Source organism: Taudactylus pleione, unplaced genomic scaffold (assembly GCF_031769625.1).
Source record: "Taudactylus pleione unplaced genomic scaffold, aTauple2 ptg000485l, whole genome shotgun sequence".
NCBI lineage: Eukaryota > Metazoa > Chordata > Amphibia > Anura > Myobatrachidae > Taudactylus > Taudactylus pleione.
In genome coordinates this window covers 8,284,194-8,307,511 of record NW_028284887.1, presented here as the reverse complement: position 1 = coordinate 8,307,511, position 23,318 = coordinate 8,284,194, and the positions used below count along the sequence as shown (strand labels likewise).

The window sequence follows — 23,318 nt, the reverse complement described above, 5'->3', positions numbered from 1 at the left end:
GATTTTATTTCTAAAATGAAAACTAAGGTTGAAAAAAAAAATTATTTTGGGTATATTGAGTGCAAGTCACCATGATTGTGTACCTGTAACTATAATAGTGCAGCACTTTGTGGTGTGCACAAAGCCATTTTTATGACAATAGTAATCTTTGGTCTGAATAATTAAAATATGTAGCTTCATAAATTGTTAATTTAGGTAAACTATATAAAAAATAACAGTTTAGTAGTATTTTACATATACTATCATCCCATATTGTGTTTACTTAAAATACATGTATTATATATTTTGTAATGGAGAGTAGAATATATGAACATAGTTAAAGGGAAATATAGAATTTGAACTAATCAGACATCATGCCAGGTCTTCCACTGCTATGCTAATGATACTCAACTGTACTTGCCCTTTACAAGGGGTACTTAGGACCCAACTTCAAACTTAAATGACTGTCTAGCTGGTATCCAGGAGTAGATTATTGCAAATTGGCTGTGACTCAATCCTGATAAATCAGAGGTTCTTATGATAGGACCTCACCGTTAATGGCAAGACTACAGCTTAGCTACCAAATGGATTTATGCTTGGAGATCCAGAGTTGCAATACACTGAGCATGTGCAGAATCTTGGTGTTGCCCTAGATTGTGGCATGACAATTAAATATCAGGTGTCAGCAATAATCAAATCATCATTCTTTCATCTGAGTAACATGGCCAGAATCAAGGACTTAGTGAGCGCCTGTGAATCAGGACCTATTTGCAAGTGATCGCTCTGAATCAGGGCAGATTTTTTTTTTTAAATCCGCCTCCAGGCCGCTCTCATAGCTGTGGGTGACCATCCACAGCTTGTAGAGCCCCCTGGTAATGCCCCTGTAGGTAATGCCACTGTAGTCCCCCTGTAGTGCCCCCAGTTAATGCCCCCATAGTGCCACATACACACACACACACACACACACACAAAAATACTTACTTTAAACCACGCTCCTGTGACTGCCGCCGTCAGGTCCGCCCGGCTGCTCCTCGGAACTATGGGAGAGACGTCATTACGTCTCTCCCATAGTGCCTGTGTAGAGAGCCGGAAGCTGGAGTTCAGACGAGAACTCCAGCCTCCAGCTAACGCGGCGCTGCAGGGAAGGAGCCGGAGGCTCGCTGGTAATAACATCTCAGCGTGCGTCCGGCTTGGAGTCTCCCTGCGGCGCCGGACTGGAGGACACTGTCGCCGGGTGCAGCAGCGCACCCGGTGCATGTGCACCTCCAGCCGCCCCCTAGTTGCGGCCCTGCTCCCAAGCAGCCTTGGCATTAAATTATTAGTAGCATTCACTTTAAGAAATAGATCTATTTCCCCCTTATTAGTCCAACATGCAATGCATAGCTTTCACAATTAATACATAGATCTATTTCCCCCTTATTAGTCCAACATGCAATGCATAGCTTTCACAATTAATACATAGATCTATTTCCCCCTTATTAGTCCAACATGCAATGCATAGCTTTCACAATTAACACATAGATATATTTCCCCCTTATTAGTCCAACTTGCAATGCATAGCTTTCACAATTAATACATACTGTAGATCTATTTCCCCCTTATTAGTCCAACATGCAATACATAGCTTTCACAATTAACACATAGATCTATTTCCCCCTTATCAGTCCAACATGCAATGCATAGCTTTCACAATTAAAACATAGATATATTTCCCCCTTATTAGTCCAACATGCAATACATAGCTTTCACAATTAACACATAGATCTATTTCCCCCTTATTAGTCCAACATGCAATACATAGCTTTCACAATTAATACATACAGTAGATCTATTTCCCCCTTATTAGTCCAATATGCAATGCATAGCTTTCACAATTAATACATACTGTAGATCTATTTCCCCCTTATTAGTCCAACATGCAATGCATAGCTTTCACAATTAATACATACTGTAGATCTATTTCCCCCGTATTAGTCCAACATGCCATACATAGCTTTCACAATTAATACATACTGTAGATCTATTTCCCCCTTATTAGTCCAACATGCAATGCATAGCTTTCACAATTAACACATAGATCTATTTCCCCCTTATTAGTCCAACTTGCAATACATAGCTTTCACAATTAATACATACTGTAGATCTATTTCCCCCTTATTAGTCCAATATGTAATGCATAGCTTTCACAATTAATACATACTATAGATCTATTTCCCCCTTATTAGTCCAACATGCAATACATAGCTTTCACAATTAATACATACTGTAGATCTATTTCCCCCTTATAAGTCCAACATTCAATGCATAGCTTTCACAATTAATACATACTGTAGATCTATTTCCCCCTTATTAGTCCAATATGCAATGCATAGCTTTCACAATTAATACATACTGTAGATCTATTTCCCCCTTATTAGTCCAACATGCAATGCATAGCTTTCACAATTAATACATGCTGTAGATCTATTTCCCCCTTATTAGTCCAACATGCAATGCATAGCTTTCACAATTAATACATAGATCTATTTCCCCCTTATTAATCCAACATGCAATACATAGCTTTCACAATTAATACATACTGTAGATCTATTTCCCCCTTATTAGTCCAACATGCAATGCATAGCTTTCACAATTAATACATACTGTAGATCTATTTCCCCCTTATTAGTCCAACATGCAATGCATAGCTTTCACAATTAATACATAGATCTATTTCCCCCTTATTAGTCCAACATGCAATGCATAGCTTTCACAATTAATACATAGATCTATTTCCCCCTTATTAGTCCAACATGCAATGCATAGCTTTCACAATTAACACATAGATATATTTCCCCCTTATTAGTCCAACTTGCAATGCATAGCTTTCACAATTAATACATACTGTAGATCTATTTCCCCCTTATTAGTCCAACATGCAATACATAGCTTTCACAATTAACACACAGATCTATTTCCCCCTTATCAGTCCAACATGCAATGCATAGCTTTCACAATTAAAACATAGATATATTTCCCCCTTATTAGTCCAACATGCAATGCATACCTTTCACAATTAATACATATGTAGATCTATTTCCCCCTTATTAGTCCAACATGCAATACATAGCTTTCACAATTAACACATAGATCTATTTCCCCCTTATTAGTCCAACATGCAATACATAGCTTTCACAATTAATACATACTGTAGATCTATTTCCCCCTTATTAGTCCAATATGCAATGCATAGCTTTCACAATTAATACATACTATAGATCTATTTCCCCCTTATTAGTCCAACATGCAATACATAGCTTTCACAATTAATACATACTGTAGATCTATTTCCCCCTTATAAGTCCAACATGCAATGCATAGCTTTCACAATTAATACATACTGTAGATCTATTTCCCCCTTATTAGTCCAATATGCAATGCATAGCTTTCACAATTAATACATACTGTAGATCTATTTCCCCCTTGTTAGTCCAACATGCAATGCATAGCTTTCACAATTAATACATACTGTAGATCTATTTCCCCCTTATTAGTCCAACATGCAATGCATAGCTTTCACAATTAATACATAGATCTATTTCCCCCTTATTAATCCAACATGCAATACATAGCTTTCACAATTAATACATACTGTAGATCTATTTCCCCCTTATTAGTCCAACATGCAATGCATAGCTTTCACAATTAATACATACTGTAGATCTATTTCCCCCTTATTAGTCCAACATGCAATGCATAGCTTTCACAATTAACACATAGATCTATTTCCCCCTTATTAGTCCAACAAGCAATGCATAGCTTTCACAATTAATACATAGATCTATTTCCCCCTTATTAGTCCAACATGCAATGCATAGCTTTCACAATTAATACATAGATCTATTTCCCCCTTATTAGTCCAACATGCAATGCATAGCTTTCACAATTAATACATAGATCTATTTCCCCCTTATTAATCCAACATGCAATACATAGCTTTCACAATTAATACATACTGTAGATCTATTTCCCCCTTATTAGTCCAACATGCAATGCATAGCTTTCACAATTAACACATACTGTAGATCTATTTCCCCCTTATTAGTCCAACATGCAATGCATAGCTTTCACAATTAACACATAGATCTATTTCCCCCTTATTAGTCCAACAAGCAATGCATAGCTTTCACAATTAATACATAGATCTATTTCCCCCTTATTAGTCCAACATGCAATGCATAGCTTTCACAATTAATACATAGATCTATTTCCCCCTTATTAGTCCAACATGCAATGCATAGCTTTCACAATTAATAAATAGATCTATTTCCCCCTTATTAGTCCAATATGCAATGCATAGGTTTCACAATTAATACATAGATCTATTTCCCCCTTATTAGTCCAACATGCAATGCATAGCTTTCACAATTAATACATAGATCTATTTCCCCCTTATTAGTCCAACATGCAATGCATAGCTTTCACAATTAATACATAGATCTATTTCCCCCTAATTAATCCAACATGCAATACATAGCTTTCACAATTAATACATAGATCTATTTCCCCCTTATTAGTCCAACATGCAATGCGTAGCTTTCACAATTAATAAACAGAAATCGTGAAAAATCCACCTGCCGCAAACACCTGCAATCAAAAAAACGCTTGGGACATACTTGGGGACCCCCCAGAGTCAAGTTTGCTAGTTTTTAAGTTCATACCCCAATTTTTTTTTTCGCCCCCTTTTTCACAGTAAATTTTTGGGGTGTCTCTAAGTTTTTTTTTTTTTTTTTTAACACAGATTACCTTTGGGGGACTGTCTGAAGGCTGCACAGGGGTTCCAGAAACGTTGCACCCCAAAACCCCAATTCTGCACTTTTTACCGCCTGCCATTCATAGGCAATACTTTACCGCCTATTACATTGCATTGACTTTCCGCCTAGGTGGAAAATCTTTGAAATTGAATACGGGGTAAAACCAAAACAGGCGATAATGATGTTATCGGCGGTAAATTACCGCAGATCCAGACTTATCGCCTCAAATTGAATACGGCCCTTAGTGTCTTAAAAAATTGTATATTATACATAGCTGACCTGTAGAAATTGCTCTCCAGGGTCTTCATATGTCAGGAGAGGCACATATACAAAAGAGAATGACCGCTGCTGCCGACACTTGTTACCATCACTGCAAATCTGGGTGTATCCACCAAAATAAATGTTTTCATCAAAATATGAACAAAATCCTCCTACTTTTAAGCTTGCAGCCGAGCATCAAGGAATCTTCAATCTCTGCAATTCCTACACTAGCACATATGCTTCACACACCATTACATTGCAGTTACAATGTACTCACCTATCAGATACAGAGTGTAACATCTGACATGTTTCATTGCTAGACTCACATATATACTGTATACAGAAATGGAATGTTGTTCACTCGTTATTTTATATAAAATTGCTTGTAGACAGGGCTGTAGTGAGGTTGGATACTGGGAAATACGTCATATTTTACACCTGACATGCCAGTATCACTCTGTCCAACACAATTTCATTATTGATAAAAGCCAGCATAGAAAATAAGACGATCACAGCATATATGTTGCCACTGTACACAGCACAAGCCTAGTTTGTCTATATGTACAGTATAATGCAGCAAAGCTTATAGATGAACTTGGGTGCTTGGTTTGTTTCCTTGGAAACTAAGAGTATCGCTCCAATCAAACAGAATGATCCCCTGCTCCTCCTTTACAAAGGGGCCCTGTTCTTTTGAATGTCCTCTCTAATGGTTGACTGTCCTTCTGCATACCTCCCAGCATGACCCTCTCCAGGAGGGACACAATGCTCTGTTCCTGGACTTCCCTGGTTATTTAGGATTGGTGGAGGCTCTAGAGATGGGGCTGCACTACAGTCCAAAATTCAAATAGGGGAGTCACACCAACTGCCAGTGAGTCCCAGCCAGTGATGTTTGGCAGTGTGTGAAATGACAGTTGGTGTGACTCCCCTATTTGAATTTTGAACTGCGCTGCAGCCCCGCCTCTCACCAGGGAAGTCCAGGACCAGAGCATTGTGTCCCTCCTGGAGAGGGTTATGTTGGGAGGTATGCTTCTGTGGTGGCTGGCCACACCCCCTCTGGTGGATGGACACCCTTTAAGCTTGGGCCCTTACCACTGCATTTCTTGGTGAGCCCTTCATGCCCCAGTCCAACACTGCGCCCATACATCATGTTCTTTATGGGTAACACACAGGGGCAGAACTATGGGAGACAATGGAGGCGCCTGCCGCCGGGCTCCAGCTCTGAAGGGGCACCTCCTCCATTGTCCACAACATATTCACCCCACTTAGGGCTGTATCTATGTACCCGGAGTGTACCGTCAAGGCCGCCCAATACATGGCACTCCTTCCCGGCACCTGAGAAGCCACCATACACTAGTGGAGAGCTCCATGTCAGACCATCAGCTGCTGCTGGGGTGGGCGGGAGGGGGAGGGGAGGAATTTACACCGCTGGTAACACAGCAGTGATTTCCAATCCGATATGTATGTTCCTTTTCTCTCATAACTGTTTATTTTACCTTCATTTTGTTAGGTGGAACACGGCGCTTTAGTGGAGCACAATGGCACCTGCAGAAGATTGTGAATGACTCTGTGGACAGCTCAGATGATGAATTCTTTGATGCTAGAGGTATGTGCTAGATTTCAAGAATTAAAATGAATGCTTAGTCTTAGGATGTTCTACATCTTTAAGGGTCTATTTATTAATTAATTCTGCCCTTAAAATATGCAGCAGCAGTCCCCATAGTTTTGTATGGGAACAGTATTTAAAAATATCCGCAATGCTTGCCTGTGTAAGCTAACTCCATGTTAAGATGTCGTTAGCCCATTACCTACAATGGGGCAGCCGTTCTGGATAGGGATATTGCGATCCCTCTCTGGTGCGCTGCAGTAGATCCCGGGGCTCATTACAGGGTTTTCCGCATGGCTCATGCACAGCTGGAAGGCCATCTGTGCACAGCAGTCACAAGGGGGGCCGTAGGTAAAAGTAAAATGATCACGTGAGCAGGGACGGATTAAGGTCTGTGGGGGCCCAGGGCAGCAAATTTGTGGGGGCCCCCATACCAACCAGAACAACTTCTCACTACCACCCAAAACCTGAGAGTGGTTTAGAATTTTTATCACCGGAGAACTTGGTATAGAATAGTTTGCAAATTGGAGGGATATAGCGATTTAATAAGATATGTAAGATCGCTTTTTTCTCTCCCTGTACTATTCTTTCTGTACTCTCATCAGCTCTATCTCTGGGAGCTGACAGCAGATGCAGGGAATTCTGTGCATCATCTGTATTTGGAGAGGGTAACTCTCATTGACCACCTCTGCCAACGGGCATGTGATTAAAAGCAGATTATCACTTCATCGGAATATACAGATGCTTTTCATTACTATACTATCACGTTGATGGGTTTCCCCCATACAGTCTGTCTTGTACTTATGGAGTTTGATTTATGAAACTTAACTGTTAATAATATAGACAGCAATAATATTGCGATTGGTTTGTAATATTTTACTTAACCATACTTGATAGTAGCACAGGAGGGGCTTCATGACTATTTAATCCCTCTATAAGGTAAGTGATTTGTATTCTTCACCTGCCTCTAATACTTGAAGTCACAACTTTACTTGATTTTGTCCTAATTCCTGATCTCAGGAGGGGCACACATATCAAGTGATATATCATCTGTCTATTGTAGTATCATGTATGTCGGTCTGTATTTATATGTTTATTGTGGTTAGTCCTACCAGATCTATGATGAGATCTTAATAAAGTTTTAATTTTAATATTAGCGTGCCCCCAGAAACAGAGTTTTCTTTTTCCTTTTTTCTTTACTATGTTATATCTTTAACTCTAGGGGAGCACCACCGGTTTAACAAAATATTTAATATATACGTTTGTTGTGAAATGTATATCACTACAAACGTGCATATCACCGGTTATATCTGTAATATGCTGATTTAGTGTGTATAATAGCCTGTGCCCAAGACCATCCCCAACATTTTTGTACCAATATATTTCTCTGACCTAGGTCAGATTTCAGGTCTTGAGCACGGTTCCTATGTTCAACCCAATGTATATTAGTGGATTTCTTGAATCCACAAACTAGTATTTCTCAGTTAGATCTGTTTAATAACTAATTCAAATATTTAATACCATTTGTTATTCGTATTAAGAGTACGTACATATCATATTGGATATGTCCGCATTTAGTCTGAAAGAGGAGTTGAGTACTAGACGGAGAATAATTGAGGATATTAATACTATCTTCCCAAGTACAATAACAATCCCAATACCTAATGCTAGTTGGGAAGATGATTTTTACAAACTAAAGTATAATTTTCAAAAACAAATAAGACTTTCATGGGACTTAACTAAACTAGAAAATTATTTGAAACAAAAAATTTCACCGAGAGGTTTGAGGCCAAAAATGTTCCCAACTTTTGACCTCGCTACTCCAAATTTGAAGGAAGATTGGGAAAATTGTCTCCATAAATGCTCATCAGAATTGATGAGCATTTTAGTAAAACACAATTTGTTGACACTTGAATCTGTGGAGAAAGAGATTGAAATTCTAGGAAAGAAACTAGAAAAGTGGGAGACGGAGGCCCACTTCCAAACACTGTATGAAAAAAATAAGAAAGATTTGGAAAGGTATGAACAAATGATAGTAGATCGCAAAAAGAACAAATTTCTCAGGGACAAAAAGGACTATTTGGGGGGAGAAATTTTCAAGTGGAAAAAGATAACACGACAAAATTTGGATTATAGAAAGAACTACGACCATTCCTCATCTGAGGCTGAGCTATCAAGTGTAGAAGAGGTTCCCGAATTCTCTGGTATATCAAAAAATACACTTGGATACAACACCAATACAACATCCCCGAACTCTTCTTCTTTTTTATGAGTAGAGAGAGGACGAGGAGGGAGGTTCAAAAACCCAAGAGAAAACCAAGTAGGAGCAAGAAAAAGAGGAAGAGGTCAAGACTTTTGGGATATTCCATTACCCCAGAGACAGTCCCCCTGATTTCGGAAATAGAATCGCGGGATCTTAAAGATTTACAAATCATTAATCTATCCAGTAAACTTCTCACTGAATCACAGCAATCTGTTCTTGCTAAAGGTCTCTCTTTTTCTCCAACAGCACACTTTGACAGATTCCTATGGGAAAAGGATCTCAATCTTTTTTGCAGAAAACTGCTACTTACTAAATTCTATGCAGTTAGAGAAACCCAACCTATAACTATGACTTCCCAGAGGAATGTCACCTTAGGTCCAGATAGAGAGGAAACTCTGTCACAAAATTTGATAGAAGTAGGACCTCATTTTTGGACTGATGAAGAGAGAGAAGCAATTGAAATCTTGGAGTCACTTGAACCTTGTGATACAGAACAGATGGAGGTCGGAAGTACATATAAAAGACCAGTGTGTAAAAGAAGATCAACCTTCTTTCCTCAAGAAACAATATGCCCTGAAGTCAAAGTCTTAAGGGAAATGATGTCTACGGACTTGGATACTCTCCACCAGAATGTGAAATCAAGACCCTCACTTAACATCAATCTGAGCTGGCCAGAAAGACGAGCCCTGGCAGAGATAAGGAAAAGGGACGATGTTGTCATTAAGCAGTCAGATAAAGGTGGCAACGTAGTTATCTGGCCAAAAGACCTCTATATAAAAGAGGCATTAAGACAGTTATCAGATGAGAATTGTTATAAGCGACTCCTCTTGAATCCGACAGAAAATTTCCTGAGTCTATACAATAGGATAATTAATAACTCCTATAGTGAAGGTGTGATTACTAAACAAGAACTAGAATTCTTAACAGTCAAAAACCCAAGAATACCCACCTTTGATATGCTGCCAAAAGTGCACAAAAGGAAAGAGAAACCTCCAGGCAGGCCTATTGTGTCCGCCATAGGTGGATTGAGTGAACAGGCCAGTATATTTTTAGATCTACATTTGAGGGATTTTGTCATCAGTTTACCATCCTATGTACAAGACACCTCAGATGTGTTACGTAAATTAACAGGGATTAGAATAGAGGAAAATTGGATCCTTGCTTCCTTGGATGTCGAATCTCTATACACAAGTATCAACCATGACAACGGGCTCAAAGCGGTCAAATATTTTCTGAGCATGAGGGAGGACAGTTCATTCAATGATTTTCTTTTGGAACTCTTGAAATTTGTGTTGGGTAAGAATTATTTCACATTCAATGATGGTTATTACCTACAGACCAGAGGGACAGCGATGGGTGCGGCATGTGTGCCCACATATGCCAATATGTACCTGGGCTAGTGGGAGCAGGTATCTGTATTTAGTGACATCAATGACAGGTTTACTGCAAATATCATCATTTGGCTCAGATACATAGATGACATCCTCTTGGTCTGGAAGGGTACAAAGGAGGAACTCTTGGAATTTCTAACTGTATTGAATACAAATACCCTCAATTCACATTTGATATCAGAAATGAGTCATACGGGAGTTACATTCCTTGATCTCGAAATTACTAAAAAGGACAATGGAGAAATTATTACGGATCTATATCAGAAAAGCACGGCGAACAATAGCTTGTTACATAACACAAGCTATCATTTTCCGCCTACACTTTTGAACATTCCAAAAGGGGAATTTCTCTGTTTAACGAGAAATTGCTCAGATGAGAAGATCTTCAGAGAGAAAAGTGTAGAACTTACAAAGAGATTAAGAGATAGAGGATATAGCCACTGTTCCATCAAGAGGGCAATTAAATATACATCACGGACCAAATGAGAGAATTTGATCTTTCCACCTAATAAAAACAAAATGAAAAAAAGGAAGATATACGTTTTGTTGGCAACTTTAGCCAAGAGTGGCTAGATATCAAGACTATAGCCACTAAACACTGGCCCATCCTCCTCATGGATAAAGATCTTAAGGATAAACTACCTCCTAAACCACTGATGAGTTGGAGGAGATCCAAAAATATCAGAGATTCCATTGTCCGCAGTCACTTTGAGAGATATTCAAACAGAATTTGGAAACAGATGGGGTCCCATGCATGTGGTAATTGTAAGGCCTGCACATATATGAAAAGTAGAGAAACAGTAAATGACAGGTACAACAACAATATAGAGATCAAGACATTCATCAATTGCAACACATGTGGAGTGATATACTGCATAGAGTGCATTTGTGGTTTGCGATATGTGGGGATGACATCCAGAAAACTTAAACAAAGGATCTTGGAACACATTGGGAACATCAGGAATGTAGAAAATGATAGAAATAAGATGAAACAGATAACAACAGTGGCAAAACATGTTTTTTTAAAACATAATGGACAACCAAGAGTGGTTAGTGCATTTGGCTTAGAAAAAATCAATCTGGGCATACGTGGGGGTGACACAATGAAGGCATTGCTATGTAAAGAGAGTGAATGGATTTTTTTCCCTTTAGACACTGACACCAGATGGTTTAAATGAAAACATCAATTTTGGAGCATTCCTCTGACCATACAACTGCCCATATTGATATTCTAAGTAATTTCCTAATGTTCTAATTTTTTGATTTCAACTTTCTCCCTATAGTGGAATAAGGGTTATCCAATACTTACCTCAGAGAAGGATGGGCCAATTTTTTCAACTACCCTATGTGTGCACCTAATCCCAGCAAATGTATATATTAGAGGGATAATGCCTAATACTTACCATCAATATCGCCTGCACCATTGATCGGATGTTGTAATATCTGTCTGGTCATATTATAGTCTTGATGTAGATATTAATAAGTGTTTATTTATAGCATTAGTCTGGTTATCATTTATGATTACACATATAGATCTATATTTAGATTTATGTTTAACATTACCCTACTTACCTTGTCAATGGACGAATAATAATTTCAATATTCTAGTTATGACATAACATGTAAAAAATTTTTGATCTAACATAATCAGAATATTTTCCTATTAACCTTATTATATGTGCAGGGTATCTATCATTCCTATTAACAACATATTGCTGTAGTGTTTTTTTGTCTCATATATCTGTCATATATAAGATTTCATCTTATACTCCACCTTTTAACGTGATGAGTGAAGGGAGTTTTGCTGGTTGGATACAGATAGGATTCATTCTGACTCTGTATACCTCCGCTAGTATAAATGTGTTTCACTATTCCTTTTTCTCTATTGGGAGTGTCCGGCTTGAGATGGCACTTAGTCCCGCCTTCTAGCACGACATGTGAAAGGCTAGTCTAGAGATCCACTATGTGGGGACCATGCCCCGCCCCCTATCATGACTAATAGAGGGAACTCCTGGATGACGCGAGAGTGTCATTCATGCACGGATGACGAGCGTAACTCCTCCCACTTACAGACACCGATTCACAGGTGATATTAATTACTCCATTTAGGAGATCAAGCTTCTGGATATAAGCCGGCAGCACATGAGGACAAACATAGACCTTGATGAAGCCGCAGGGTGAAACGCGCGTTGTCCACATGAGGAGAATACACTGAAGGATGTTCGCAGTGCATTGAACTTCATGCAGATAGAATCCCCTACACATGGTTTAGTACATGCAGGGTTGCCAGCTGGTAAAGTACAATTTCTCTTTTTTCTATTATGATCCTGCACAGATGGTGAGGTTTTTCCTCACCAAGGGAATCGTTCCCCCATATCTGTCAATAGAGGGTTGTGAGTCTATGTCTCTAAGTAGGGCAGCCTCCTTACTATTTAGTCATTCACTACAATATTGATTGCACATGTTGAGATAGTATTGCAGGGTTGTGCATGGAACAGAGACTTTCATATTTCATTGTTTCTTGTTTCTTTTTTCCTTTTCTTTTGTCTGACCATTAATAACCAGCATTTTCTTCTGCTATGGGACATATTTCATGTTAATTATGATATGAACTTAAGATATACTTGCCTTGTACTGACCTTCTGAAAACAGAAACAAGTGAAGACAATCTCTTTTTAAAATTGCATTAAAGATAATAACTGAATTGTCTCTTGTAACACTGTTACAAATACATGTAGAGGGGATTGCAGATATATTATTTTCTCCTCCATTGTTTATCAACATATCTTAGTCTATTGAAGTCTGGATCATTATATGTATATGTTTTCGTAAATATTTTCACCCATGATAAATGGAGAACCAATATATGACTCCAAATAATGATGTTATTAAGATGACTTGAGAACTGAGAGTGGTTTAGAATTTTTATCACCGGAGAACTTGGTATAGAATACTTTGCAATTGGAGGGATATAGCGATTTAATAAGATATGTAAGATCGCTTTTTTCTCTCCCTGTACTATTCTTTCTGTACTCTCATCAGCTCTATCTCTGGGAGCTGACAGCAGATGCAGGGAATTCTGTGCATCATCTGTATTTGGAGAGGGTAACTCTCATTGACCACCTCTGCCAACGGGCATGTGATTAAAAGCAGATTATCACTTCATCGGAATATACAGATGCTTTTCATTACTATACTATCACGTTGATGGGTTTCCCCCATACAGTCTGTCTTGTACTTATGGAGTTTGATTTATGAAACTTAACTGTTAATAATATAGACAGCAATAATATTGCGATTGGTTTGTAATATTTTACTTAACCATACTTGATAGTAGCACAGGAGGGGCTTCATGACTATTTAATCCCTCTTTAAGATAAGTGATTTGTATTCTTCACCTGCCTCTAATACTTGAAGTCACAACTTTACTTGATTTTGTCCTAATTCCTGATCTCAGGAGGGGCACACATATCAAGTGATATATCATCTGTCTATTGTAGTATCATGTATGTCTGTCTGTATTTATATGTTTATTGTGGTTAGTACTACCAGATCTATGATGAGATCTTAATAAAGTTTTAATTTTAATATTAGCGTGCCCCCAGAAACAGAGTTTTCTTTTTCCTTTTTTCTTTACTATGTTATATCTTTAACTCTAGGGGAGCACCACCGGTTTAACAAAACATTTAATATATACGTTTGTTGTGAAATGTATATCACCACAAACGTGCATATCACCGGTTATATCTATAATATGCTGATTTAGCGCGTATAATAACCTGTGCCCAAGACCATCCCCAACATTTTTGTACCACCCAAAACCACCAGATATACTCACTGTTTGAACACTTGGCACACTAGGGACATTAAGGGGGAGAGGCCGACTATCCGATGGCCCCGCCTTAACCTTGCGCTACGCAATAACTTACACCACGAACTCCTTCCCGCAAGTACACTGCCCCCTCCCCTCCTACCTGCCCTTATATTGCCCCTGCTGTCTCCCCCCCCCTTGATCTGATCACGCTTCCCCATTGGCCAGTATGCTTCCCTACGTGTTAAACTAGGGATGAGCCTCTTAGCCCGTCCCCTCTTTTTTTGCGCCGCTGGCCCGCGGGCCACCTCGTGCCCCTCCCCCTTACAGGGCTCCAGCGCCATTATGGCTACTTTCGCTTTTATTAAGTAAGCTATGGACACCCCCTTCCACCCCTGCCATCCTGGAACTCATTGTGTGCTGCTTGTTCTGGGGGGACTTGCAGCAGAGTAGCACTGTGCCCTTGCTTGATTTCCTGCAGTGCATGCACATATGCTTGCTCTGTCCCTGCAGCAGCACCCCAGGTGTGCGCTGCACGGGGGAGATCACTGTGCCAGACACACAGTAAGCATACAGTAATAAAGAATACAGCGACCTCTCCGCGCAGCCTTACTCATCAGCAGAATTATAGCGCCGAGTCTCCAGCTCCGCACCTATCGCACAGCGCCGCCATGTGATTTGACATAACCCTGTGCTGCCTGTGAGATTATACATTAAATATTCTTACTTTATCTCCCAGATTCTGTACTAATAATCAGGATCCCTGGTCCCCCCATACCCAGATGTCCGTGTATATATTGCAATCACCCATTCTGACTGGGCATCCCCAGGGTCTGTGATCACTAATTCACACTGACTTCCATCACTAACCAACCCAGGAGAGCAGTGCTGATAAGCTGATAGATGACAACCCCCACACACTTCCATAGATACTGTCACATACAGCGTATAGTGGCGATATGTACTTAGAAAGTCGCACCATCGGCCTGACCATCAGACATTGCACCCACCTATGGCAAGCACAGAATATCAGAGAGACCATGGCTGCTGGAGTCAGTGCAACTGCGTCTTTAGACGCTGCACTGACACTCCCACGACTGTTAGCCATCCCCTGGTTACCACCCAGAAACACCTATCGAAATCCCGGCAATAAACATCGGGATGCATGCACAGAGGTAAAACCAATAAACATCGGAATGCAGGGGTAAAACCAATAAACATCGGGATGCATGTGCAGAGGTAAAACCAATAGACATAGGGATGCATGCGCATAGGTAAAATCAATAAATACCGGGATGCAGGGGTAAAACCAATAAACACCGGGATGCAGGGGTAAAACCAATAAACATCAGGATGCATGCGCAGTGTTAAAACCAATAAACACGGGATGCAGGGGTAAAACCAATAAACATCAGGATGCATGCGCAGTGGTAAAACCAATAAACACTGGGATGCAGGGGTAAAACCAATAAACATCGGGATGCGTGTACAGAGGTAAAACCAATAAACACTGGGATGCAGGGGTAAAACCAATAAACATCGGGATGCATGTACAGAGGTAAAACCAATAAACACTGGGATGCAGGGGTAAAACCAATAAACATCAGTCACCATCGACAGCAACACCCCTTTGGTGCGAGACCTAGAGCGACAGCTTAGCTGTCGCTGTCCGGGTCTCGCGCATGCGCACGACGGAGCTCCCTCCGTCGTACGCATGCGAATTGAGGTAACATCAACCCGCTTGCGAGCGTCCTGCGCTCACGAGCGGGTCTGAATCACCCCTAGAGTCTGGAGGGGCAGTCCCTATGGATGTGTGACAGGCAGCCCTGGGGTCCTCTCAGTCCAAACTAGCCTGATGACAGCACTGACTGTACACACCCCCTGCTGTGCCACCACTGCCTGCTTGCTCACGCTGTTAGGGTGAGACCCTGCACGCCCCTGCACTAACCAGCTCAATGGCAGCCATATGACAGCCCTGATTCCCCCCCGCCCTTGTGCGCTGCCTGCCTGTCGCCGCTGATGGGGAGAGAACCCTGCATGCCACTCAATGACAGCCCTGACACCCTTATCCCCCCCTGTGCTACCTGCCGCCGCTGATAGGGAGAGAGCCCCTGCACTAATCCGCCCGATGACAGCCCTGACACCCTCCACCGCTGCGCTACCTCCCGCCGATGACAGCCCTGATACACACACCCTCCCCCCGCTGTGCTACCTGCCGTCGCTGGTAGCGCAGCGGGGAGAAGGGGTGTGTCAGGGCTGTCATTGGCTACCAGCCGCCGATGACAATCCTGACATCCCCTCTCCCCCGCTGCGCTACCTGCCGCCACTGACAGCCGCTACACTACGCTGATTCTGCTGCTGCTGCTGACAGCCGGCCGGGCTGGATGATTTCACCTTGCAGACCGTATATGGCCCGCGGGCCAGAGGTTCCCCACCCCTGGTGTAGAGTCTCAGATAACCCATAATGCTTAGCGTCTCTATACATCTTACAATGGTAATTCTATTGGAATGTGGCTGTCTACTGATAACACTTTAAAGCTATGAATGGCTCATTATACTTCTACTAATAGTAATGACAGGTACAAGCTAGGCCTCAATATGTATGTCTTGTTTGACCTCAAAAAGTGATTTGACCAGTCTGTGCAAAGACTGCAACTATATTAATACAATCTCTTTTCAAACTTCAATGGGGCCTAGCAAGGGTTGTGTGTTACAATTTATATACCTATGTAGAATTAATTATTTAACCCACTGGTTACAGGGATGCATGTGCAGAGATAAAACCAATAAACATCGGGATGCATGTGCAGAGGTAAAACCAATAAACATCGGGATGCATGTCCAGAGGTAAAACCAATAAACATCGGGATGCATTTGCAGAGTTAAAACCAATAAACACCGGGATGCATGCGCAGTGGTAAAACCAATAAACACCGGGATGAATGCACAGTGGTAAAACCAATAAACACCGGGATGCAGGGGTAAAACCAATAAACATTGGGATGCATGCGCAGGGGTAAAACCAATAAACACCGGGATGCATGCGCAGTGGTAAAACCAATAAACATCGGGATGCAGGGGTAAAACCAATAAACACCGGGATGCAGGGGTAAAACCAATAAACACCGGGATGCAGAGGTAAAACCAATAAACATCGGGATGCAGGGCTAAAACCAATAAACATTGGGATGCATGCGCAGGGGTAAAACCAATAAACAGCGGGAAGCATGCGCAGTGGTAAAACCAATAAACACCGGGATGCATGTGTAATGGTAAAACCAATAAACACCGGGATGCAGGGGTAAAACCAATAAACATCGGGATGCATGCGCAGTGGTAAAAGCAATAAACATCGGGATGCATGCCCAGAGGTAAAACCAATAAACACCGGGATGCAGGGGTAAAACCAATAAACATCGGGATGCATGCGCAGAGGTAAAACCAATAAACATCGGGATGAATGCAGAGAAACATCAGGTGTTTGCACCCAATGCTTCACCTGCGTTCACGTCTGAATCACCCCTGTGGACGCGATGTACTAAAACTAAAAATGTGGTAAAAATGCAGTTTTACCACATTTTCCATATGTGCTAAGCACTGGAATGCGATGCATTCCGGATGCTTCATCTAAGTTCATACCGCGGTAATCAACCACGTTATGTACCCGATGAGAGGCAGGATGTACCGCTTTGCGGATGCAATGCTTAGTACATCCCTCCCTGTATGTGTTTCTGCGTACATGAATTCTAATTGCATCGGGACAAACTGGCAGCATAATACTTTATAATGCTACTTGGACTATGGGCCTGATTCAGAACCGGTCACAAGCGCTGAGCGCTTGCAACTGGGTCGATGGTGACCCAGAGCGCATGCCCACGACGGAGCCTGCTCCGTCGTGCACATGCGCGAGACCCGGATAGCGACGGGCAATCCGTCACTCTTGGTCTCGCACCAAAGGGGGCGTGCTGTCGATGTTGAGTGACAGCACGCTCCCTTTGGTGGGCTGGCCGGGGGTGTGGCTGCCCAGACGGAGGCGTTCCCATGAGAACTGTTTGAGCCGAAAGCTCTCTGGGGCTTGCGGCCACGAGACCCTACCACAAGGGTCTCGACGCAAGCCCGATGGTCGCAATGGTCTTGACCATCGCGACCATAATCCTGGCCGCTCGCATTAGCTGTGGGTGGCAACCCACAGCAAAGCGAGCGGTCAGGAGGCCACTCCTTAAAAAAAAAGACGCCCTGATTCAGAGCGAGCGCTCTGTCAGAGCGTCTGGCTCTGAATCAGGGCCTATGTTCCCCTGAACATACAGCTTCAAAAATAGTAGCATTTGCGCCAGGTGTAATGAATTGGTATAGTTACTTCCCATATTATAGCGTAGAGATGTTACTTGACAGTCTTAGTAGTCATTTCTAAATGTGTTACCATTGTGTGAACGTGACCTTGCTGTACTCGGCTTACTATTGCCAGCCTCTACCCGCCCACATAATGGTCTATATTTTTTTTATTGCTGCAAATAAAACTTCACTGGGGCAGCTGAGGGCTGTTGGTGCTAAGAAGACGCCTACTACTTTGCTGGCCAGTCCTGGTCATCTCTGTGTATACGTGATATGGCTTTGCAGAAAAAATAATAGATAAAAAAAGTGTTGAAAATTAAAAAAAAATATATAAATATATTTTGAGTAAAGGAAAAAAATGCTTTATTTTGTTAATAAGACTTTTATTTTATTTTCTGGAGTCTCTGTTATGACCATCCAGAGATAGCACTAATGATATGATCACAGCCGGTGGTACATGTAAAGCTGTTGTCCTTATTTTACTCTTTACCCGGCAATGTTGCTGAGAAGGACATTGTCCCCCTTTGCAGCGCTGCTGCTGGCCGCTGTATAGCTGTGCTACTGCTCGGTGGTAGCAGCCTATCTCTGCAGTGTAGAAAACGCTGCTGTGTTGCTGAAGGTCCATAGAGGCTGCTGCTGGCCGCTGTATAGCTGTGCTACTGCTCGGTGGTAGCAGCCTATCTCTGCAGTGTAGAAAACGCTGCTGTGTTGCTGAAGGTCCATAGAGGCTGCTGCTGGCCGCTGTATAGCTGTGCTACTGCTCGGTGGTAGCAGCCTATCTCTGCAGTGTAGAAAACGCTGCTGTGTTGCTGAAGGTCCATAGAGGCTGCTGCCGCTGAGCAGCTGCAGTCTTCCCTCTCTCCACGCCTGATGTGCTGCTGCGCTGCTGTACAGCAGCCAGCAGTAGTAAGCAGGTAAGAAGTGTTACCAGGGGGGTGAGGGCGATCACACTGATCGACCTCCCCTTAGATCTGCCTCCCTTTGCAGCATAGTACTTTAAAAAAATTGGTAGGAGAAGTGGATACGTCTCCCCCGGTTTAGATATGACCCCTCCAGTACACAGGCCCGTGGCCGCTCTCGACTGCCCTGTTACTTACCAATGGGTGCCGGATGACTGCGCATGCGTGATGACCTGAGTTGCCCAGACCTCCTTCCCATAGGAAGTAGCTGATAATGCACTTGGCTTCCGCAGAGTTTGCTGAATACTAGGTGGCCCCATTGCCCATTAGTCATGATGAATTGGCCCCACAGTCTTATATAGGGGTATATTTACTTTACTTCCAGGTACGGTATACAGGCGCGTTATTACGCATGCGTGGTCTGCTGACTGCACATGTGCTAGCTGTGAGTACTGAGGAGTGATCCTGTAAATCACTCTGGAAATGTTTGTGATGTGTAGTCCATAGGCTAAAGATGGCGTTAACTAGCGAGGTCAAGATTCTTATACTTTGCATTCCATAGCTTTGTAAAATTCACATTTATAAAAATTGTCCATGCTCCTGATCTGCCCCCTGATACACTCATGTGTTTATATTTTACTATTGTCACATTGCAAACAACATGTACCACCACCATTAGTCACCAAAAATCAGGTATTTCCAGCTAAACTCTGGACTGTTGGGAGCGGTACATGCTGAGTTAATGAATGTGAAGGTTATTTGGCCACAGTGTGGTTTTAAAATTTTTTATACTGAACTTGTCACTGGGTTACTTATAGATTTATAAAGGAGTCAATTTAAGTCTAGTGTTATTGCAAGATGTTGGTCATCTAACAGCCAATAAACCAGCACCAATTCCAATCTCTCTAATCAGAGCCTCCAGCACTTTCTTGGAGCCAAGCAAAAATATTAACCTGTTAGTTGAAAATATAGACTGAAATACCTGTCCATAAACAACACTTGAAGCTGCTGTGTCCCTTTGGCATGTCTGGGCTGCACATAATAAGTGCAGGGATTGCAATGTTCTGTTTCGGCCAAGACATTATGCCCAAAAGGATTTAAAGAAAATTATACGAGCATAGAATATTTTGCGACACATTTTACATAAATGGATCCCTTCCCTCAGAAATCCTGCTCTTTCCACTGAAAGTCTGATTCATTTTAAGACCATTTCAGAAAAGACTCCAATTATCTGTAGCTATAAAGCCCTTCTTAAGCAACATGCTTTGCTTTAGCACCTGAAACAATGATCTATTGCTGTATGCAGTCTAGTGTTAAATCCATTTCCCTGGTATAGACATTCATAGGGTGGAATGTTCTACCTGCCAAAATCCATTCCTGCCTTTATCTCCTGGTTTCCAAGCATATAACTTGTCATCTACATCTCCCCCTTCTTTGCATGTGTTTTATGTGTTATGTGAGACAAACCCACACTATTTATTATCAAAGCGATTGTGGTCTTCTAACATTTCTGTCAAACTGTTATCCAACTCATGTAACACAGAAATAGAATAACTGAGAAATAATTCTCACTCACAGAATAGCATACATACACTTATATATATAGACAGAGTGTGTGTGTGTGTGTGTATATATATATATATATATATATATATAATCCAATCACCATACCCTCATTACACTAATTTAAATTAATTATTACATTTCTAAAACAGCTGCACCTCATATTGGACCCTTTGCCAGCAAGGGATCAGAATATATATATATATATATATATATATATATATATATATATATATATATATTAGGGGTGTGCACCGGCCACTTTTCGTGTTTTGTGTTTTGGTTTTGGATCTGGATCTTTCTTCGTGTTTTGGATCTGGATTGGTTTTGCCAAAACCACCCTTCCGTGTTTTGGGTTCTGGGTTTTGTGTTTTGGATCTGTATTTTTTTGAAAAAAAGCATAAAAACAGCTAAAATCACAGAATTTGTAGGTTTTTCTGCTCCTATGCTATTATTAACCTCAATAACCTTAATTTCCACTCATTTCCAGTCTATTCTGAACACCTCACACCTCACAATAGTGTTTTTATGTCCAAAAGGTTGCACCGAGGTAGCTGATGTTTAATGGAATTAATGATCAATTAGATTACTGTACAGCATTCATTTATTGGTTATCGGGGACCGAAAAATACTCCCTCTCCATTAACATAATTCTTACATGTCTCCCGAGTTAAAGGGATGATATGGCAAGCCTACATATTATAAGAAATGCGTGGTTTGGTTTTCCAGAAATACGAAACACTTAAGGGTTCCGAGTCCACGCAAGTCAATGTTCTAAATCATTTTGAGGTTTCGAATCGAACCAAGTACCGGTTCGGTTCTGCAGTCAGTTCGGCACTCATATTTCAAAAACAAACTCTGGTTTTGGATTGCATGTAAACAGGTCCAAAGCACATGATTTTAGCTGTTATAAAGCTTCCGCTGCAGATTTTGGAGATATCTGCAGTAGTTCCCCCATTTCCGATTGCAGTATGGGGACTGCTGTATTGCAAAATTAACCAAGCTTCAGAATGCGAATGCAGAGCTTGATCTCTGTAGCTAACACCATCATAATTTCTTATTGCCACAAATAACGGTGATAACAAAATTATAATTATCGGTTCTAAAACCCAATAATTAATAAATGGGCCCCCCTTAGTATGACTTCACTCCCTGTAATGGTTTATTGATTACAAACCACTTCTTATATTTGATCATCTATCATATACGATACTTATGAAAGAACATGAACAATTTACAAAAAATACATGCAGTTTGTGATGGTATATTTTTTCAGAATAAACGCGCCAGCTTGAGATTTGTACTAAAATAAGGATCCAAGATACATTGCAGCAATATCTAGATCCTTCCAACATTCTTCACAGAACAGTAAGAGAATATTTGTAGCAATACACAGGATTTAGGGCCCTATTTATGAATCATCTTTTTGCTAAAATAATGTGAAAATGTGTGTTTTCATGCTCTTTTCACATTAAAAGATGTGCGGTCTGGTTCTCTGGAAATCCGAATCCACCTGAAATTTGTGAATCCGGGCAGATCCAAGTCGCAGTTCTGATCTGGTTCTGGATTGCAAAAATTACATGATTTTAGCTGTTTTTAAAAACTTTTTATACATTTTTAAAAAAAAAAAAACAACCCAGATCCAAAACCAAAACACTTAATGGTGGTTTTGCAAAACCAAAACACGAAGATGAATCCAGATCCAAAACCAAAACACGGGGGTCAGCCCACATCTCTAATTTTAGTTTCACCTAAATGTATGACAGGGCAATTGGAGTAGTTTTCTTAAAAAACTACTCCAAGCCCTTAAATTTGCTAATTTTTAGTAAGCAGACCACATTTTCCATACTTGTCATAGGAAATGCTATCTGCTATAAATGTATTAAAGAGAATTGTGAAAAATCCTGGGGGGAACCCTGTGACATGGCGCTAAGCAGGGTACCCACTGTCTCACCTACTGTAACTCAGCCTTTCCTGTCTGCTGGCAGAGAAAGCAGAACTTTGAGTAGGCTTCAGTGATCAACCTGCATATCTGATAGACCGCAGTGCTGATCACAACGAAAAAATAAAAATAAACTAGGAAAAAAAAAACTATTTACCAGGACCGGTCATCTAATCGCTGTGGCACTTTCATCTAATCTGTAAACTGAGATGCCGTGCTGCATCCTCAGTTTACTGCATCAGATGACTGGGGGCACAGCGATCAGATGACCGGGTCACCGAGGAAGTCACAATCATCTGAAGTATGTAAGTGTGTGTGTGTGTGTGTGGGAAGGGGGGGGAGTCGGGGCATGTGCAGAACCACTCCGCATGTGCAGAGAGGATTTGCAGGGACAGAGCTTTCTTACAAGCTAGGGGCCTGATTCAGAGCCGCTCGCTGTTTGCGAGCGCTCGCTCTGAATCAGGGCGGGGATTTTTTATTT

General features: G+C 41.2%; 1 protein-coding gene across 1 annotated transcript in view; it reads left to right on the top strand.

Moving 5' to 3' along the window:
* The window catches only part of PITPNM3 (PITPNM family member 3), a 767,267-nt gene that overhangs the window by 286,587 nt on the left and 457,362 nt on the right, over positions 1–23,318 (top strand). Inside the window, exon 2 of the mRNA XM_088449478.1 lies at positions 6,541–6,636. Within this exon, the coding sequence (XP_088305604.1) occupies positions 6,541–6,636 (96 nt within the window). The remainder of the gene's footprint in view (positions 1–6,540; positions 6,637–23,318) is intronic.